Below are 22,550 nucleotides of genomic sequence, written 5' to 3'. Positions count from 1 at the left end.
TGCCACATTAAACTACAGCAGTGAAATCTATCTCCTGCTGTTGCATGTCAGAGAACAATGGGGCACCAATGTATGCTGTGGCAACACTGGTTTGATCAGAGGCAGGAAGCTGCAATTCACAAATACGATTGTGTGTGAATGGTGATTTCAGCACAGAATCCAGTGTGTCTGCTCGAAATGGGGGTTTTTATGGGCCCCCGTGTAATATCTTAACATTTGAAGCCAAATGAACAATTTCCTAACATGGTTTTATGTGAATAGAAACTGAAGAAAAATGTATAGTCTTTTCTAATCTGAATTGAAAATGTCTGGCATGGAAGAAAATAACTGCTTTTACTTCCAATCTGATCAGGAAGGAAGCTTCAAGCTTCATAGGACAGCTAATCTGTGAGAAGGAACCTGTGAGGCGCTCTCAGCACTGATGTCACAGGCACAGCAAGAACATCATAAGGAGGAGTCAGATTTCACAAAGTACTGTATGAGCAGTGCTGTATGCTAACAGCGTAGGCACTAATCACACAAGGATTCTGCATGGGATGTAAGCAATATGCTGAGTCTGAACTGTCAAGACGATGATATAAAATTAAACTCTGGGGCTTCATATGGCAGGTTCTGTTTGAGATAGTGGAAAGATCTAAAACTGGGATTTGAAAAGTATGATTAATGAAGGCCATCATGTATATTGGTAAGTATTAACTTGCCTTTTGGATTTCAAAGCATTGTAATCTTTGAGAATGTGAGTACTGTATGTGTAAATCATGCAATTATTTATGATAACATGCATGGCTGGTGGAGGATGCTGACAGTATATCTTGTCAGGATATTTATGATGTCTGGATTTTTAGATAGAAGCATTGTGAGTTTGAGTTTGTATTGGTCATTTAAAATGCAGTATAAAATGTTGATGAATAAATTTCAGTACTTGTACATGGGTTCTTAATAGAATTGGGATTCTTAATCATTTTTAGAGAGGAGAAAGTAATGGAAAATAAGAAATGATCAGACTTGTTAAACCAGTTGTCAGTGCTCACATCAGAATCATTCATGCTTTCAAAAAGCAACTGAGAAACATTTACTGCATGATATCTTACGAAATGATTGATCATGCTATGTTTGCAGTATTGCAAATATCATTAACCATCTGAGATTGATAGTAATCGGTTCCATGCTGAACTCATTTGATATATTTTTGGAAAGTTGTAATGCTAAAATATTTTTTTCTTACTTTTATGTGATAGTTTTATTGTATTTGAAATGGAAGTGAATAACTTGTATGCTTCACAACTTTAGGTCTACGGCATTACACAAATGTGTGCATTACGTGCCTTTAAAGCAACATTAATTTCAGCAATTTAACTCCTAATTGCCCTGTAAATATTGAGCGTTTAGGTCAGAATTAAATGAAACTGATTTAAACTTTGATTTCTTAACAGACAACTTACATTTCAAGATTTTTTAATGCATTTTTTTTTTAATGAAGCATATTTTAAAAGGAATTGTACACATAAAAGCTTTTTTTTTAAAAAATTGTTTCCATTCCTAGTAACCTTGCAACGGAAGGCATGAATCATATTGACACACACCAATGTGTTGAATGCAAATGATTATCAACGATAAAAATGACAGGTTCCTTCTTCTCAATCTGCCTGCTCAAATGAAAGTACACACACTAAGCATATTTTTATGAAGATAGTGCCACTTTAAAAATTAATAACTTAAAATAAACACTATAGAGGTCATTTCAATTTTGAATTAAATGAATTTATAATTACATTCAATTTTCCTCTCAATTAAAATAAATAAGTCCAAGCTCATAATGACTGACCACTGATTAGTCATTTTGCACCATTGTCCAAATGATTCGCTGTAGAGGTTGAGTATAAATTTACTGTAAGAACTGTTCAGTATTGATTCCACTGCTAGGTCGCTAGGTATATAAGCGAACAAATCTTTGATTTCTAATAGGATCAGATTCCTAATTTGTCAATAACAAGACTTTTTATAATATTTGTGTATTTTTAAAATTCATTTTGTTGTTTGGAAATTATTTACATTTATTTAGGGGACACAAAGTGTAAATATTCTTGATTAGAAAGATTCTCTGCACATTTATTGAGCTAACTGCAAGCATATGGGTTGGTTTCCAGAAACTGGGACTTCATGTTATTATATTGAACATTGGTACTTGTAGAATAACCTTGGCCTTTCATTCACCAGTGATGACAACCTATTGATAAGTTTAGGCCAGACCATGTAACTCCATAGAGAACTGCCAGCCATCTGCCATAAATAGGTCAGTTTATTGGCAGCTCCCACACCAGTGTGGAAGACAGAATATATCTGGAGGTCAAATCCCAAAAAGTCTTCCAGGTTGTCTGACCTTGTTGCCACTCATGGACCCCACTTTGCTATGTTGGGGAGGTGTAACAGTGAAGACTCAGGGATGAATAGCCCCACATATCCACATTCAGGCAGATCATAGACCTGTCCAAAATCTTCCTTAGATAAAGAAACAAATGAGATTAAGCTGCAGGTATCGAGTCGTTGAAAGTGATTTTTGAGGTGTCAATGTTTTGAAAACTTCATGATACTTAGAGATGTGAGAAATAGGCAGAAGTAACTAGAATAAATACAAGTGAAATGGAGTTTGGGGCCTTTGTAAAGCTATTTACCTATCCATTTATCTACTATATACATCAGTGGTTCTCCACCTTTTCCTTTCCACTTACATACCACTTTAAGTATTCCTTATGCCATAGCTCCTCTGTGATTAAGAGATTGCTTAAGGTGATATGTGAGTGGAAAGAAAAAGTTTGAAAGCCACTGTTTTAATTGTACCTAATTGACTTGTTATGTGCACAGTTTCATAACTCCAAAGGAAATGGGGCAATGACTATTTTTCTCAAGCAAAATATTTCAGTAACGATTGGGTCTAGTGCAGTGATTCTCAACCTTCCTTTCCCACCTAAGGAGGAGCTATGTGACATTCAGGGTCGAGATGGCAAATCGCAGCATTGAAATCTGTTTCAGATAGTTGTTGGATGTGTATCTTTCATGTTTCAATCTTCTAAAACCATTGATAACAACTTCTCGTACTACAAAACAATGGGACATTGCACTAGAGGAAGTTAGGGAAACAACCCCGTCTTCATCAAGGGCTCAGTAGTGACGAGGGTCAAGAACTTCAAATTCCTGGGTGTCAACATCTCTACATGAAACCTCTACATTGATGCAATCACAAAAAAGGCTCACCAGTGACTATATTTTGTGAGGTGCTTGAGGAGATTTGGTATGTCACTGAAGACTCTCGTAAACTTCTACAGGTGTACAGTGGAGAGCATTCAGGTTGCTTGCATCACTGCCTGGTATGGAGACGCCAACTCTCAGGACAAGAATTAACTCCAGAAGGTTGTTAACTCAGCCTGCAACATCACAGGCACCAGACTTCACTCCATTGAGGACATCTACATGAGGCAGTGTCTTAATGAAGCAGCCTCTATCCTTAAAGATTCCAACTACCCAGGCCAAGCCCTCTTCACTCTGCTATCATTGGGGAAAAGGTACAGGAGCCTATAGACAAGCACTCAGTGGCATAAGGACAGCTTCTTCCCCGCTGTCATCAGATTCCTGAATTATCAATGAACCAAGGACACTGCCTTACTTTTCGTGCACGATTATTGTTATTATTTTTTTTATTTTACAGCAATGTTGTAAGATGGTTATAATATGTACGTTTATACTATGAAGCTGCCGCAAACACCGAATTTCATGACTTGTTCGTGACAATAAATTCTGATTCTGAAGTGCAGCACCTACATGGATGAAAAAAAATTACGTAAAACGTTGCCTCTGTAATTGCAATACAATGTATGTTTCCATGTACTGTATAAGATCTCCATTCAATCCTTGGAAGATATGGGGTGGAAACCAGTCCTTGGTCACTAGAAATAAATATGCATTTAGAGTTGCAATAGTGCACTGTTCACCATTTCTGAAAGCTGAATCCATTGATTTCAACCCAAGGTTGGTTGTTTCTCCATGACCTTTTGTAAAAGATTTTTTTTAAGTTATAGATCCGATCAATTTCTAAATAACATCTGAAAACATCCCGCAAGCAATCAAGAGTCCAAGAGATGCTTTCAGTCAGTGTAAGCTTCTGACTGCCTTCCTCCGCACTTGTCTGAAACAGTCCCACTCCCACTTGAAGCTATTCAGTGAATTGGTATCTATTGAACAAACTAACATCTCTCCTCAATGTCACTATCTTGAAGGAAAGCAATCTCCTGAAATCAACTCTAGATGTGGCCTTGATTAACATCTGCACCCAACCACCCACAGACCCCCAACAGTTAATGGGAGTAAACTGCCAAATAACACAACAATCTGCAAATGCTCTGATTGGAGTAAAAATACAGAAATGGTGGTGGAGCTCAGCGGGTCTCGCAGTGTAAAGGAGGTAAAGATACATAACTGGCATTTCTGGCCTGAGCCCTTTGTAGGTATGAGCAAAAAGCAGGCAGGCAACTGTTTAAAAAGGCAATCCCCCCCACCCCCCAACCACCCTCTCTCCCCCAGCCTTTTTATTCTGGCATCTGCCTGCTTTTTGTTCATGCCTTGACAAAGGCACCATCTTTACCTCCCTATGACTCTGCAAAACCTGCTAAGTTCCTCCATCATTTGTGTTTATACAAACAAATAACATGGGCTGTTCACATCTTCATTGTATAAACCTTGATCTATCTACACTTCTTTAAACTATTATAATCTAGCCTTTAGACTTCTCTGGTAGCAAAAGTGAAAAAAATAATGGTCCTTGGTCTAACACAGAGGTCTCAACCATTTTCTTTCCACTCGCATGCCACTTTAAATAATCCCAATGCCGTAAGTGCTCTGTGATTAGTTAGCGATTGCTTAGTGGTATGTGAGTGGGAAGGGAAGGTTGAGAACCACTGGTCTTACATTTCCAAAGCCTCAATATCACCAAAAGAACTGCTCACACTAAACATGCAAGACTCTAATTTGTACAAAACAATACTCATTTATTATATCTATAATTCTTGTGGTGCATATGTATTATTTGTCTGTATGTGTGTTTATGTCTGGCTGTGTGTCTGCATGCTTTGCACTGAGGACCAGAGAAAGCTGTTTCGGCAGGTTGTACTTGTACAATCAGATGGCAATAAACTTGATGCACTCTATTTAAAAAGATTAAAATAAATTCAATATTCCAATTGAAGGCCAACAAAGATCATGAACAAGGACAAATAATATGCTCAATCTCAACCACAATTATAAATGCATTTTAGCAAGTTAATAATTCTCACTGAATCAAGCTTCCTGAATCTTATAAAATCTTTTTGCAGAATTTCAAAATAACTGAAACGATTCACATAATGCTTTCTCCCACCATGACAATATTTGACATTTTCTTTTTGCTTTACATCATGAAATCATTTATTGAATTTAACACTTATGAAGTCATAAAGATTGTTTTGGAGGGTAAATTAGTATGCAGCAAAGAATTTACCCTTCTTGTGTTTGTCATTTCTTATCACTTGAGGTTGTGGTTTTGATCTGGCCCACTTCTTTCCCCCCCCCCCCCCCACCACCCCCCCAAAGTTCAACTTCACTTGCCATTACCATCCAAGTCTTGGTCTATACTAAAGAATTCATGCAAAATTCCTCATTTCTTAAAAGGAGAGTAGATATTGTTGAAGGGGGATATCATATTTAATAATTAGGGGTGGGATGCTGGGGTACGTTATGCTCAGATTGATGACTTGGAAATATTTGCTGTAAAGATTCAGTGGATGGGCTTTACTTGAGGCACAGATGTTAATTTTAATTTTCAAAGGGCCACAATGTATATTGGCTATCAAATATAGAAATGTGCTGGAGAAACTCAGCAGGTCACACAGCATCAAACACCAGCACATTTGTGTATTGCATTTGACCCCAGTATCAGCAGATTTTTCTTGTTTAACAAATGTATACTGGCCACGTACAAGCCAGGTTTAATTGTTGCCCACTCCATGCCTCTAAGAAATTTAAATTTTAAGTCTGCCTGTATCTGTCAAAATAATATTTGGTGCAGGTTCTGACTTCATGGGGCTACAAATTTACACATTTTTTTCATTCTGCCCTTCTGTTTTTTTCTACTTATCCTACTGCCATTTTGCAGCTTGGAAAATGTGAACTACACGAGAGACCATTAACTGTTTATGGTGAACTTGTGCAGTACACATTTTTAATACTATTATGAAAAGTAATATGACTTAATAGATGATTCAGTCAGTGATACTAAATGTCGTCATGTCACTATTCACATGTGCCCAGTACTTACAGGGCAATAATCCTTCTTTAGTCCTCTATCGAAATGTTTATTCACCTGAAATATTGTAACTTTGCTCATAAAGTGTGGTAAAGGGTATTAAATAATCGATCAGGTTTTCATATTGAAGTAAAAGGTAATAATTGGAAGTATTTAAATAGGACTTAAAATTTTATCACCCAGCATCAAGTATGGGATCTGTTTGTAATAGTGTTAAATAGACGGCAGGAGTTTATGGAAGACTGGAACAGATCATCCTGTTCTGCTGTGCAAATGATGTTTGTAGTAAATGCGGTTTACTGTTTTGAAAGATGAAAAGACAAAGAAACGCACAGTGAGTCAGTCACAGGTCAAAGATCTCAAGATCATAAACTGGATTCTTGCTCTGTACCCTAGGTTCATTGCACTACATCCATGTGTAAGGCTGAGGTGGATGTAGCAATCGAAATCTGGCAAGCAACCCGATCTCGAGCTTCTTGGTGGGACTTATTAGGGTGCTCCATGGCTGGAATAGGGGTAAAGATTGTGTTCAATGAGAAAGTTTCCTGGAAACTTTGGCACCTTTACAGGAGTATAAATTTCTGCAATTGACCTCGTGCTGCCTGTGGTTTATTTTAAGTGGTGCAGTACTTCATGCTTTGTTGGGTTTATTTTCATTCAGAACCCATTGCGCAAAAGGCAACCAGCATGCTGCTACCTTCTTGCATAGAGGACAGTTAAATCGATTTTTAATTTGGCTCTGTAACTGCTTAAAATTTGATTGCTTTCACTGGACGAATCCTCATTTTCTCACCTTTGTGTGGCAGAGTTCACGTGCATGAGAATGATCAATTATGCGTGCATGTATGCCTGTGCTGGTATTTTACAGCAAAAATCAGTACAATCTTCCCCTTTCACAAGGAAGCCATTTATTAGCAGCATTTCATTTACCAGACACCAACTACTAAGCACAGTACCTTATTGTTTCAGCGTTGTTACTGTTGCGGCTTACTGCTAGAGGTAATGTCCTTTACCTGAAACAGAGTGAACAGTGAAGGAATTCATGACTATTATGAGGCTTTAGGAGACTTTGACTTAATTTAAGACCAATTTACCAAGTTTATTTTTTTTCAAATATTGGTAAGGATTCATGAGAATTTGAAAAATGTGCTATTTTAACTGAAGTTTGAGTATCACAAGCAAACAAAACAGCAACTTACAGCGATATAGGAAAAGAGTTAAAAAAAACCTAGTGATGCTTAATATGAAGTCTTATCGAGTTTTGACATCAATATCTAGAGCCTAGATACATTTGCATACATTTTTATATGGAAATAATGCAAAAAACGTTATTCTGCTCACATTAGATTATGTCAGACATCAATTCCAGCTTGATTAGCCAGCAGCAGGAAATCGGCATTTCTTGGCATTGTTTACCTTAATGTGGCTGAAATTTTCTTATTGTCAATCGTGTTGCAAGTGGAAGCATAGGTCATACATTTCATATTTTCATCAATTGTTGGCAGAAATTCAAAACTTACTGGGTTTACAACCCAATTGAATGCAATTGGGCAGCATGAGCTCGAGGGCCGAAAGGGTCTTCTTGTATGTCTAAATTTAAATTGGATCTTTTGCTGGAAACTTACAGCTTTCATTTATTATTCCATTTTAAATCAAAAACTACACACTATTGCATAGCATTTGGGAATAAGGAATTGCCAATATCAAAGTTCAGATTTATTGTGAGAATATATCCATGACATCACATACATCCCTGAGATTCTTTTTCTTGCGGGCAAGGCAGAACTTCTGCATATTGGTAGTGAAAAAGTCTGTACTCAAGAAAAGATGTGTAGATAAAAGTAAGAAATGTAAACAAACTAACTGTGCAATAGAGAAAATAAATATTCAGTAATAAATCATGCGCAAAGTAAGAGTCCTTAAATTAAACTCTAATTTTTTTATTTATTTAGGAGTCTGATGGCAGAGGGGTAGTAACTGTTCCTGAACCTAGCTGTATGACTCTTGAAATCCTGTTTTTTTTTCATGGCATCAGTGAGAACCGAACATGTCTTGGGTCATCAGTTTCCTTGATAAAGGCTGCTGCTCTCCAATGGCAGTGTTCCACATAGATTTTCTTGATGGTGGGGAGAGTTTTGCCTATGATGTACTGGGATGTGTCCACTACCTTTTGCAGGGCTTTCTGCTCATTGGTATTGCTGTCCCCATACCAAACTGTGATGCAGTCAGTCATCACACTTTCCATTGCACATCTGTAATGGTCTGCTAAGGTTTTTGATTTCGTACAAAACCTCTTCAAACTCTAGAGGAAGTAGAGGTACATACATGATTTCTTCACAATGAGATGTGTGTTGGATCAAGGAAAAGTCCCCTGAGATGGTGACACCCAGGAATTTAAATTTGTTCACCCTCTCCACCTCTAATCCACCAATGATTACTGGATAGTGCACCTCTGGTTTTCTACAATCAGCTCCTTGGTTTTGATGATATTGAGTGAGAGGTTGTTGTTAGTTCACCATTCAACCAAGTTCTCATTCTCCTTCGTGTTTGCTGATTCATCGTCCTTTTTTATACAGCCCAGCACTATGGTATTGTCAGCAAACACGTAGATGACATTATTGTCGCACCAAGCCATGCAGTCATAGGTGTAAAGCAAAAAGAGCAGGGGCGTAAGAATGCAGCCCTGCAGTGCTTCAATACTAATGGAGATTGTGGACGATATGGTCTTACCAATCCTCACTGAGTGGAGTCTGGAGATGAGGAAATCAGGATTCAATTGCACAATAGGGTTTGGAAGCCTGGGTCTTGGAGTTTGCTGATTCGTTTTGAGGGGATAATGGTGTTGACTGCCAAACTATAGTCAATAAATAGCTGGCTGATGCATTTGTTCAGGTGATTTCAGGCTTTGTGCAGAGCCATTGAGGTGGCATCTGCTGCAATAGGTGAATTGGAATAGATCCACGTCGCCTCCTCAAACAGGAGCTTGTATGCTTCAACATCCAAATACTTCATCACTGTTGATTTGAATGCCTCTGGTCAGGAGTAATTTAGACAGGTTACCATACTCTTCTTAGGCACTGTGTTTCTTGTTCTTTTGGTCAAATGGGGCATAGAAAGCCTGGAGTTCATCTGGGAGTGAAGGTTTGCTAAACATTCATGATCTGCACAATGCATCTTATGGCTATCATCATGTTGTGGTCACTGGAATCAGAGTAGACACGATGAAATAACCATGCAAGGCATTTTTTTCAGTAAATCAAACAAATTTACTCTTCATAACCCGTAGCAACCTTTTAAAAGCCCGAATCACATGCCTGACATAGCCGGTTTGATGCCTTCTGGGAGTTGTAGTGCTGCCTTAGTGCCACTACATGGCCAACCCCGCTGAACCAGCAGAAAGATTTGTCTGTCTTTTTAGGTAGTTGACCTATGTGATGGACTGTTGGCTGCTGCAGTGGGGGAAGACTGTCAATAGTGAAACACTGGCTTTACTCCAATGGCCAAAATACAGGTTGACCTAGTTTGAGTATCCTATAAGGACCTTCATAAGGCATCTGCAAAGGTGGACCAGGTGTTCCCCTACAGACGAAGACCTATTCACAGTTTTTGAGGTCTTTGGGCACAAAGGAAGAATGTTCTCCATGTGAAAATGGTGGTATAGGGGTCAATTTTCCTATGATCTCCCTCAGCCTGGTCAACAGTTCCTTAGCATCAGTGTTGGAGTTGAAATGGTAGGGGATGTACTCACCTGGGACAACTAATGATGTGCTATACACGAGCTCCGCAGATGAAACTTGGAGGTCCCCCTTTGGAGTTGTTCTAAAGCCCAGTAATACACAGGGCAGCTCATCAGCCCAGTTCAGGCCCTCTGACCGAGCCATCAAGGCTCAATTGAGATGTCGATGAAAACTTTCCAACATTCCATTGGCCTGGGGATGATGGGTATTTCTATGATGGATTATTGCACTGAATAAGCGACCCATTCACAGTGAGGTAGTAAATTGTGGTCCTCTATCCCAAGTAACATGCACCAGTAAACCAAAACAAGACACCCAGGAACTGAAGAACGCCCTGGCACAAGTGTCTGTAGTACCATTTACCATAGGCACGGCCTTGGGCCATCGAGTAAACCTGTCTAATACTGTAAAATAGTAACGGTATCCTCTTGAAACAGGAAGTGGACTACAATGTCCACGTGGACATGACCAAAATGCCGAGTATCTGCTGGGAAGGACTACACTGGTGCCTGAGTATGTTGCTGAACTTTTGCTTTCGGGCAGTCAATGCATGACCTTGCCATATGGGGTCTTTTTTAAGACCATGTCACACGAACCTGTCAGAAACCATACAAACGGTCGATTTAATTGATGTGAGAGACCATGCACAGAGATGAATACTCAACGTTTCCATGATGCCGGAACTACTGAGCCCGAGCATCCCATTAATATATCACAGAGGAGTAGTTTGCTATGAAGTCCAAACTGGATATCCTTCAATTGCGGGTTTGTGATTGCAGTCCAACAAGTATTCATCTCATGGTCATGTTCTTGGGCCGTGTCCAAAGCTGTGTAGTCAATACCTTGATCTACGGACAAAAGCTCAAGTGGAGATGAACGGAACAGTGCATCAGCTACAACATTGTCTTTTCTAGAAATGTGTAGTATTTTTGTGGAAAATTCTGAAATGAATGATAATTGTCATTGTTATGGTGACCAGGGCTCTGCGACCTTGGAAAATGCAAATGTTAAGGGCTTGTGGTCGGTGTACATAGTAAATTCTCTGCCCTCCAAAAAAAATAACGGAAGTGTCGAATAGGCAAATAAAGGACCAAAGGCTCCTTATCAAAAGCACTGTATTTCTTCTCTGCTTCAAGAACATGGCGATTGAAGAATGCTAAGACTTCCCATTGTCTGTTGACATATCGATGAAGTGCATCTCCTACGGCCACATTGGAAGTATCTGTAGAAAAGGCAGTGGCTGCATTTAAAACTGGGTAACTGAGCATAGTGGTATGAGGCAGCAAATCTTTTATCTTCAAGAAGGCATTGTTTCCATCTTCAGTCCAATGAATAGTTTTTGCGTTACTGGACAGTAAATCAAAAAGGGGCTTCATGATCTGAGCTGCTCCCGGACAAAATCGACAGTAAAAATTCACCATTCCTAAGAATTGTTGTAGGCTTTTAACCGTAGCAGGTTTTGAGTATTTGGTAATGACCTCTATTTTGGATGGTAGCGGGTCATGCCCTACGGAGTAATTCTATGCCCCAAAAAATCAATTTTTTCTTGTCCAAAAACACATTTATCTGGATTGATTGTCAGTCCAAATTCTTGAATACTGATTAAAAAGTGCACGAAGATGTTCCATATGTTCCTCCTTGGTCCCACTGGCCACTATAATGGCATCAAGATAAATGAAGGCATTGGTCATACCACATCCTAAAGCATCCATCACCCGTTGAAATGATTGAGCAGCATTCTTTAATCCAAATAGCATTCTTAAAAATTTGAACAACCCAAACAGGGTTGCTGTTTTTGGAATGTCTTCTGGCTCTACCAGTTCTTGGTGATGGCCACACACAGTCTATTTTGGAGAAGATCTTCGCTCCATGTAAATTTGCCGAGAAATCCTGAATATGAGGTATCGGATAACGATCCAGCATGGTGGTGTCATTAAGCCGTCACCAATCTCCATTGTGTTTTGGGACCATGTGTAATGGGGATGAACAGGGGCTGTCAGACCTACGAATTATGCCTAGTTCCTCCATCTTGGCAAAACCTCCTTAGCTAAACACAGTTTCTCTGGCGGCAAGTGATGCGCTTTAGTATAGATAGGTGGGCCCTTAGTACAAATGCGGTAACACCGTGCTTTGTAGTGGAGGCATAAAATTGTAGAGTAGTAATCTCAGGGAAATCTTCCAACAGCTTGGAGAATTCATCCACTGGTTTACTTAATGTTTGGAAGCACAGAGCAGGGGTATAGGCATCTGTCAGAGGAATAGTCTGAAAATTAGTTCCATCTATTAGCCAGCGCCCTTCTGTCAATGAGGAATGAATGAACCCAAGGAAAATCTGCACCAAGCAAAGGTCGGAATCCATCCATGGTCCATCCATGGCAAGCGAAGATGAACACGATGCCTTGTAGCTTTTCAGCTTTAGGCACCGTGTGCCAGGGCAAGGACTTGGAGGCGATACTGCTACTGTAATGAATGGCCAAGTGTAGAGATGATTCTCAAACTTAACATTCATCTTTCTGGTGCCAAAAGTCAGAATGTTGGAACTGTTAACTGCTCGTAGTTGCAGGTCCGGGGTAGGATGGCATGTGCCAAAACTGGTGTGTGGAAATACACTAACTTCTGAACCTGTGTCCACCAGACATTTTCGCTGGGACAACTGTATACATACAGTAGGTTTGCAGGTTTCTAACCGCTGCAGCCCTTACTGGCGGTTGGTCTGGGCATTTCCCGCAACGAGCAGGCTGGAAGACACTTGCTGGCATTTACTCCCTAATGCCTGTGATAATAACACCAAGATGCTTGCCCGTTTTGGGGTATTGTCTGTTTGTAGGAAGTGATGTGCTAAGAGCACAAGAGTGTGACACAGGATCAAGAGTGGAGTGGTTGGTTGTGCAGACTTGTTTTTCGTTACTGTCCTTTTTAGCCAACCAAAGAATGTCTGCCTCTGCTGCTACAGCCCTTGGGACTTCCAATGACTTCCTTGGGACTTCCTAATATCATCTGGCATTCACTCTAAAAAGAGCTGATCGAACAACATATTGGGTCTTTTGCCAGCTGCCAGGAACATAATTTCATCCATTTGTTCTGAAGGGGTACAGTGTCCCAACCCATCAAGATGTAGTAGTTTAGCTGCCCTTTCCCTACAGGACAAAAAAAGTGCTTTTAAAGTGTCATACTTGCTGGTATATGGTGGATCCCATAGGAAGTTGCTGATGCTCTTGGCGATGGCCTGGTCCAGGGCAGTGACAAGATGTAAATAACCACGCAGGGCATATTTTGAGTGAATCAAATGGATTTACTGTTCAGAACCCACACAACCTTTTAAAAGCCTGAATCATGCGCCTGACACGTGCTGATATAACATAGCTGGTTTGATGCCTACTGGGAGTTGTAGTGCCGCCATAGTGCCACTACAATGTAAAGAATTTACTGGAGCTTTGGTTACTTATCAGTCGTTTTTGTTTTGTCTCATTCATCCATGGCTGAATGTAGAGATCACTGTAATTGTCTGCTATTGGAACTAGTTGTTGCACAGGAGTTGAGGGCCAATTCATTACATTGAAGAAGAGTTAAAAAGACAGGAAAATTTGGCTTTCTCACCCTTCAGTTTGTTTTCATTTACCAGAGCAGCTGCCTTTGTCTCTATATTGTGACTGTCATTGGGAGAGTTCTTAATGTGCAGAATCTCATCCCACTGTTCAACACCACAGTGATGGAACAGCTTGAGTTCCCAACTGGAGTTGTCAAGATCCCATTTGCAGGAATCTGTGCACAAAATAGCACAGTGTATAATATTGTGTTCTCCACTGTTTTTCCAAGAAAAAAAAGAGTAGGTAATTGCACTATACATAGTGCAAGTTTACTCACCAAATGCGGATGAACTCCAATTTACAGAACAAGATTTTTAAGAAGATGCTGGAAGATATGGTGTAAGTTGGGCTTCAAGGAAGAGAATCTGAAATGTCTCATTTGGGAATTCCTAAACACAAGATCTAGGCAGCTAAAGGTTGAGCTGACAACACTGGATCAATGAAAATAAGGAGTGTCCAAGAGGCTAAAATTAGAGATGTACAATTACAAGACTAGAGGAGTTACAGAGATGGTTAAGATTGAGGCTAAGAAAGGATTTGAAAACAGCTGTGAGAATTTTAAAATTAAAGGATTTCAAGACCAATGTAGACCAGCTGGCACATGAATGAATCGGACCTTAGCATATGTCACATACACAAGATGAGTTCAGAAAGGAAATGGCAGTGATTGGGATTAGCAGCTAGGATGCAAATTCTTCTTGATAGGCCAGGATATGGGATGAACCCAAGTTCAAAATCAGCATTCTGTCGCGGCAGCTACACGAAATGAAACTCCCAACCACCACATTAGGGGTTTCAATTATTTTTTTTCAAACTTCGCGCACACCCCTTTAAGAGAAGCATGGGCTCCACTCCCGCATAGACGGTGACATCATCACGCTCGCTTGAGGCGTGCGCTCCATTCAAGCAAGTGGCATGGAGGTCCCCCGACGGCGCCATCTTCTCGTGGCTGCCCTGCTGGTACAAGCGAGGCTGGTTCGCCACGAGTATGTGCGCCATCACAATTCCTTTATTTGACTGGATGTTTAACACACATAATTATTTGAGTTTTGGAACATCTGCAGACAGTAGATTTCATCCCATTAACCACAGGTATAAAATTGTCATTACCTAATATATGTTAGTCACAAATATTTAAACTATTTGATCAGCTTTGGTAACATAAATCTATTGAGAAGGCTAATGTCCAAAATTTAATTATCTGCTTTGATTGGCTCATTTGAACTTATAAATGCATGAGCACAAAAATGCTTTTTTGAGTGAGTGATTAAAATCAAAGTCACTGGCTTGCAAGAAATGTTCCTGCTACAATTGTCGGTAAAGTGATTTGTTCTTAAAATAGGGCACTTCAGGTAGCTACTAAATCTTGGTCTTGCCATGTACTTTAAATATCGGAATTAGTAGTTTGTTGCACTGGGGCCAGATTGCATGCATGAGTCTGCAGAATTAAATTTTCTTTGTTCTTCACTAAATAAAATATCCCAAGGTACAAATGAATTTTATGTTGCAACAAAAACATCAAATCAGGCCAAGAATATTAGAGTTCATCATTGCATTTGGGAGAAATCATTTATATTGTTGGGGGGTGGGGCAAGGGGAGGGAAGAAACTTAATTTTTCGATGAACAGTAATTAGTTACAGTAAAAGTAGTTACAAGAACATTAATCCACTCACCTTACTCGTTCTGATTGACTACCTGAAGTATTTCTTGTTTTTATAGATTTCTTCAGAAGTTTGCTACATATTGTAAGTCTAATGGTTCTGATTTCTCATGTGGGAGAAAGTTCTACCAAGGCTGTTGCAATATTTGTTTATATCTCTCAGTTCAACTTACACCAAACATATGAGATCAATTTATGCCTGCAAAGGTTTGATAGAAAGCCTATTTCATTCAGGTACATTTGCTGCACAGATATGGGGACACTCCTGCACCCCTCTAATCTGAAGGTTTGTTGAATCTGGGCCAAAGATTTTACCTTTCTCCAAAGATTTTTGTTTGATGCATTCACACCAGGAAGTGCCAGTGTGCACTATTCTTTGGGTAAAGTTTTAATTCATGATTCCGATCACTACTTCATTAACCACATGGATTTGAGCTGTATCACACTCATTGTCAGGACCTAGAATGGTAAAAGATCTGAACACCCACTGTGTATGTGCCAGCTCACGAAGATGTCTACAACTACTCCCTCTTCCCCAGAGCCCAGTAAAGTTTGCTGCTGATCGGATTTCTTTCATGTTTGGAATCTGCTCCCAAAATTCTGCCATACAATGCATTCCAGATCTAACTAGTTGTTGTGGGTTTAAAAAAAATAAAACTATGTCGCCTTTGATACTTTGGCCTTTTGCCTTAATTCTCTGTATCTGGTTCTTAACCCTTCCACCAATAGAAACAATTACCCTCATTATTTTGAAACCATATCACATTGCTTTGCAACCTTCCCTCTCCTAAGGAGAACAATCCCAGATTCTCTGGATTTTGCACATAATCGAGGTCCTGCGTCCATTGAACTGTACTAGTCATTTTTTTTTCTGATCCTCTTCAAGGTCTTCACATTCTTAAGTATAGTAGCTAGAAATAGATGCAACTGGAGGTCAAATGAGAACCTAAGTTCCTTACACCTTAGCCTCACAAACTTGGATAAACATTTTTTTTAAGTCACCCCACCCATAGATCAGGTAGTAAAGATGAGATAGTGGATGCTGTTGGCTTAGATTTCACTGGATAATTCCATGCAGCTGAGCAAAGGGATAGAAAGAGAACACAATACTCTATTTAGTTGAATTGCTGTCTTGCAGCTCTTGTGATATTGTAGCAGGCCGGATCAATCCCACCCACGATGGGCCGAATCGCCATAGCAAACAGCCAGCGCAGCAGGGCACAGGGGCTTTCCCCCCACCATGCAGAAGTTCCAGGCTGCAGGAGGGCATTGCCAGGGGAACGGCCAGGCCTCACAGCAGCATTATGAGATCACTCCCGTGAGCCTGTCACTTCCTCTAAAAAGGAATGTGTCTGGTTTGAATAAAAAGCAGTTACCGGTTTACTTGCTTGGTGTGGACAGCGTTTATTTCAGCGGCTCTGCCTTGTGGTGATTCCGAACAGGTTCTAACATTTTAGAACCCACAACATGCATCAAGTTGAATCCTGCCGACTCGTCCACAGCCCAAGCGGCTGTCGCCAGTGGATCTCCCACGGCAGTTTACACCGTAAGCGTCCACTTCCTGCTATTCTGGGCAAACCAACCACGTAGCTGGCTGCAATTTGTAGAATCATAGTTCACTCTGCGAGAAATAAAACAGCCAAAAAGCATAAAGTTCTGGCACCTGGTCAACACCCTGGACCCCACCACAGCAGCGAAAGTCGCCCCATTTGTCAACAACCCATGCGTGGATGGCAAGTACACAATGTTTAAACAGATTTTGCTCGAGTAATTTGAACTTAGCTGGCACAAATGGGCCATTCGCATGCTTAATATACAGGGACTAGGTCATCGCTACCCCTCAGAACTGATGCAGGAGCTAGTGGCCCTTGCAGACAGACACACAAAGTGCTTCCTGTTTGAGGCCCTGCTCCTTTCCAAGTGGCCTGTCCCATCTCCAACATGGACTTTGCTGAACCGCGTGGCAAGAGAAGCAGACCGGGTCTTCTGCATTCCGCAACCTGACTCCATCACGTGTAGCCCATTTGCGCAGTGGGAGCAACAGCACAAACCTCGGCCACCTCATGCACCCCCATGGTGGCCATCGCAGGAGTACAGCCACAATGCGGCGACCGTAGTGACAAAACAGCAGGCTACTGCTACTATCACCATTGTTGGGTCCGCAGTGCCTGGCGGTGCGCACTGCGCTGCTGCTTTTCAGGCAGCAAATCCAGTCCGATGCAGGGAAACAAGCAAGCCAGCCGTTGTTAGTGCCTTTGGCGGTTGGCACCAGAAAAGGCCTGCTTTAATTTTGTGACCGGAAGGCCCTGCGGAAATTCCTGACAGACATTGATGCAGAAATCAGCCTAGATCTGCCCACTTTAGTTGAGCAGAAGAACAATGCCAGAGGCCTACCCCTACAGGTTGCCAATGGTTCGACAATCCCGTTCTATGGGACACATTACATGACCATTCACACTGGGAACGCAGTTTTCAGGTGGGACTGTACTATCGCCTCAGTAGGCCATGCTCTCCTAGGAGTGGATTTCCTCCAGGCGAACGAACTCCTGGTCGACCTCAACTGATGCTAGCTGGTTGATGCCATCATCTTCCAGGTTTTCCCTCACACTGTGCCAACACAATTTCCAGCCTTTGGGAGTCCACATTCTCAAACAAAGCGAGTACACCACACTGCTCGGCAACTTCCCCACTCTACTGGCCCCCAGCTTCCACAATGCAGAACCAGCACATGGCGTGCAACACCACATTGAGACTACCTGTGTATGCACGGGCACAGTGACTGCCCCAAGATAAGCTCCTCCAAGCAAAGGCCGAGTTTGCCATGATGGAGGAATTGGGGATTGTCCGCCGTTCCAACGGCCCATGGGCTTCACCTCTACACATGGTCCCAAAGAACGTTGATGCCCCTGCGGAGACTACTGTAGCCTCAATGACGCAACAGTACCAGACAGATAACCCATCCCACACATACAGGACTTTGCCGCACAACTCCAAGGTGCCCAGATTTTTTTCTAAAGTCGATCTAGTGAAGGGCTACCACCAGATCCCAGTGCACTAGGACGATGTCCAGAAGTCGGCCATAATCATCCCATTTGGCCTCTTTGATTTCCTGAGAATGCCATTCAGGCTGAAAACACAGCCCAAACAATCCAGCACCTCATGGGCATAGTGGCAAGAGGCCTGGAGGGGATTTTCGTGTACCTTGACAACATCCTCATTGCCAACCCAGACGCCAGGTCCCACAAAGAACATTTAAAGCACCTGTTTACCCGGCTGTAGACTTTCGGGCTAACCATCAACCGTCCAAGTGCCGGTTCAGTTTGTCCACATTCGACTTCCTCAAGCACCTCACCTCCAGCGAAGGAGTAACACTTTGCCTATTTTTGATTCCATATTATCCCTGAACAAGAAGTAACAGAAATCCAAGAGTGGTACAGATGATGGAAAAATATTGGGCACTTAGTAGAATTAAAGCTGGAAAATTTGGGGTGAAATGGTTTGAGGTGAGAGGTAATTTTCCTGTGCATAATATAAGGTACAGATGCACCAAATTTCTTATTGCTATACAGATATGTGAGATACATCAATGAACACATTTTTTTAACTTGAATTGTCACAATATGCAAAAACAGAAAAAGAGATGATAAATTTCTTCAAATAATTTTATAGTTATTTAAATAACTAAGATATTTATTATAGATAAATAACTATTAACATTTGCAGTTAGAGCAAGAGAAAAGTAACCTTTCAATCATCTTTTAGTGATGCAGAAGTAGTTTATGGAACTTTTTTATAGAAGGGGGAGAAAATGCTTTATTTTGGACAGATGAAGAAGAGTCTGAGGCAACAGAGTTTTATTCTTAATATTACTGGCAATGAATGATTTATTCCTTCTTCTATTAAAGTCCAGAAATGTAAAAGGTTCAATTATTTTTGATTCCATATTATCCCTGAACAAGAAGTAACAAAAATCCAAGAGTGGTACAGTTAGCATAGCCATTAGCGCAAAGCTATTACAGTGCCTGTGACCCGGTTTCAAATCTGGCACTGTCTGCAAAGAGTTTGTACCTTCTCACCAAGTCTGTATGGGATTCCTCCCATCCTTCAAAATGTATGGGGGTCGCAGGTTAATTGGGCTATTTGGAGGGCACAGGCTCATGAGCCGGAAGGGCTTGTTACCATGCTATATGTCTAAATTTAAATTTTTTAATCTTCCTAGATCTTTTATGATGCTGCTTATTCATTTTCCCTTCAGGTAGGCTTATGTACATTCTCTACTGGATTCCATGCCTTCCACTTTTAACAGTAACCATCACCTAAGCCTTCACCAAAACTCTGAAAGAGAATCAATTTTTCCAATGTGAAAGAAGAATGGAGCTTCCCCATCCATTCATATTAGTTTAGGGTTGAAAAGTCTAATCATAATATTGACAGCAACGTCCTAAAGACTAATGGCTAATTCCTGAGATGCTGAGACAATTTTGGAAAATTGGCTACTTTTTGTTGGTCAGTTCAGTCTACACCTTACAGTGGTTTCTATTCATGTATCTCCTGTGATTTTTAGTCCAGTGGGCCTCTTATTGCACAGACTAGATGTATTTCTCATTTATAAAATCTTGGATGTTTTTTTTGCAAGTTCACAGCATTTATGAGAATTGATTCCTCATACCAAAACCATATCTCCTAAATTTCCTGCCAAATCTTCTGCAGCTCCCAGGATACCTGTTGTCTTCTGCATGCTAATCTCAGTACATTTCACCCAATGCATGTCTTAAAATTGATTTATCCCTTTAAATTCAATCAAAGTATATTAACTCAGATGTTCCTATGACCACAGCAGGGAATGTTTGTTGAACTCTGCTATATTTCCAGGTATGCATATATTTGTATCATTGAACCAATCATTTCCTGAGGAATACTCGGCTCATCATACCAACAGGAAGAGAGAATTATGGAGCTGCCTGACCCCAGTAGAGATTTTCAGTGAACTTTTTCAAATAGTTAGGTGTGAGAGCACTTGTACATGGTCCTTGGTGATTTTAACTTATACACTGAATAATACATGATAAAGAGAGACATTTTCCCCACTTTGGCTCTCATCTCCACTCCTCTCAGCGAGCCAGTCAGAACTTGGATAGGATTCTTTGAGTCCATATCTTCCAATTTATCAATCATTTTGTGAAATGGTGGACCCTCCAAAGTTTCAAACTCTAATGGAATTACATCAGCAAACACTGGATTTAATCCTCTCCCCTTTCAGCATTCGAAGATGCTACTCCTATTGTGACTTATTTGTCTAATCCTCGATCTTTACCATCCACAACAATTCTGATAGCACTTCCTCTTGGAATATGGAAATATAATACCTGCCCTTTTTTTTTATCTCTTTCATTCCCATCATTCACAAACCCAAACAGTCCTTCCAGGTCAAGTAGTGATTCACTTGCACCTTCAATTGGTGCATTGTAATGGAGACACCAAATGTAGTGTAACATATTAATATTTAGGGAGAATTTATAAGATTTAGAATAGGTCACATACATACACACATTTTAAAACCTCTTATTTGAAAGACTGAAGAATTCATATTGCAGGAGATCTCTGGAGAATGTAAGCACCTTTCACAAGTAGGTGTTAATTGAACTGATGTCATAAAATGCTTGACCATTGTCTTGCTGGAGTCATGTGTCTTGCAAAGTGCTCACAGAAAGGTCATACCTGGATTTTGTTTATCTAACAACAGATGGGAGCAGAAGAAATAACTCCTGTTGTTTTGCGCAGGAAGGTGGGGGTTTTGCAAAACATGAGTCACATGCTCTCTTTGGAGTGGTAGTGGGAAAAGAGAGAGAGTTGAGTTAACAGCTCAGAGAGGCAGTCAATGTGTGGGACACTGACAAGTAACTGAAAAGTGCAATCTAGGGAGAACTGTTTGGAACTGATAAAAGCAAGTTCCAGAGCAGTAGATGGCTGGAAGTGCTATCTGTCTGATGTTTCTCTTGAAATAGAGGAAGGAATGAAACTCTGTGGTAGCTTGAAGAAAGAGGTTACCATCTAGAAGCCCCTGATGGTGTAAGTTTCATCAGCAAGACCCTGAGGTGACTAGTGGTGGTACCTCAGTTGTGGAAATCCTGGAGCAACGAATATCTCTCTCTGCAAACCCTACAAGAACCTTCCTGAGCGGTAAACATTTACCTTTCAAGCACCAAGCCTGGTGAACTTTATACATGTTAAATTCTATGCTCAGTATGGTGATTGTCTGCAACCAGAGAACTTGGAAGGAGAAGTGAGATTGAACTATGAACCAAAGAACTTTTCTTGAATTTACACACACATTGCATACATATGTGCTTAGAATTAGAAGGGGATAATTTGGGTCAGTTAAGTATAGAGTTAAGTTAATGTTTGATTCTATTTTCATGTTTGAAGTTGATAAAAAATAACTTGTTTTGAAAGTCACTTGTCTTGGTGAATGTCTATTGCTGCTGGGTTTTGGGGTCCTTTGGGCTCGTAACAGTAGTTTGAGTGACCATGTAGCAAAACATCTCTGTTCAGTTTGCAAGGTCATCTCTGAGCTTCCAGTCACCTGTCACTCTCATTCACAGCCATGCTCTTCTCCCCCCCCCCCCCCCCCCACCGCCATCTTTCCATAATCGTGTCATCTTGTTCTTCACACCAATAGGAACACATTGGTCCTGAGCTTCACACACCAGCCATCTCTTTACTTACAAACAGCAAGTTCCTGTCTAATGGCTGTATCTCTCTCTATATTTCTTTATTCCTGAACATTTTTATAGTAATTGTCACCTTCACAACTTCGGCTGCGCGCTATGGTGGGACTGCCGGAGCCGCTGTAGCAGCAGCACTGCCACTTGTGTGGACCCATAGGGAGTGGAAATGTAGTGCTCCTACAGGTCCAACCACCTGATTGACTGCCATCAGCTCAGCATGGGCTTTGAACAGCCCATTGTTTGAGACAACGGTGGTTTTAGTTGAAATCCTGCAGTCTGCGCCCAAGATGGCGGAACCTATTAATCAGCAACAGCCACGAGGGACTGCAAACTCCAGGGAAGCAGAGGATTGGAGCAGGGCACCAGAGGGCGGGACGATTGTGCACCATCTGAGGAGGAGAAGTAGAGAGGACAACCCACGGGGATGATGACCACAGCGGCGGACCAGTGAGGAGACTCTGCAGCAGAGGGACCAGTGCATCCGGCAGGCTGCTGGTAACTTGAGG

The 22,550-nt window shown here is 40.9% G+C and overlaps 1 protein-coding gene across 4 annotated transcripts in view; it reads left to right on the top strand.

Annotated features, from left to right (window-relative positions):
- The window catches only part of LOC138751545 (zinc finger protein 385D-like), a 423,580-nt gene that overhangs the window by 19,164 nt on the left and 381,866 nt on the right, over positions 1–22,550 (top strand). For 2 of the 4 annotated variants that reach the window (XM_069913962.1, XM_069913961.1), the window contains exon 5: positions 353–685. The exons of the other annotated variants lie outside the window; for them this stretch is intronic. In XM_069913962.1, the coding sequence (XP_069770063.1) occupies positions 664–685 (22 nt within the window). In that variant the 5' untranslated portion in view covers positions 353–663. The remainder of the gene's footprint in view (positions 1–352; positions 686–22,550) is intronic. 4 annotated transcript variants of the gene reach the window in all.

This window comes from Narcine bancroftii, chromosome 1 (assembly GCF_036971445.1).
Source record: "Narcine bancroftii isolate sNarBan1 chromosome 1, sNarBan1.hap1, whole genome shotgun sequence".
NCBI lineage: Eukaryota > Metazoa > Chordata > Chondrichthyes > Torpediniformes > Narcinidae > Narcine > Narcine bancroftii.
The sequence above is the reverse complement of the archived record's forward strand: the minus strand, read 5'-3'. Positions and strand labels throughout refer to the sequence as shown.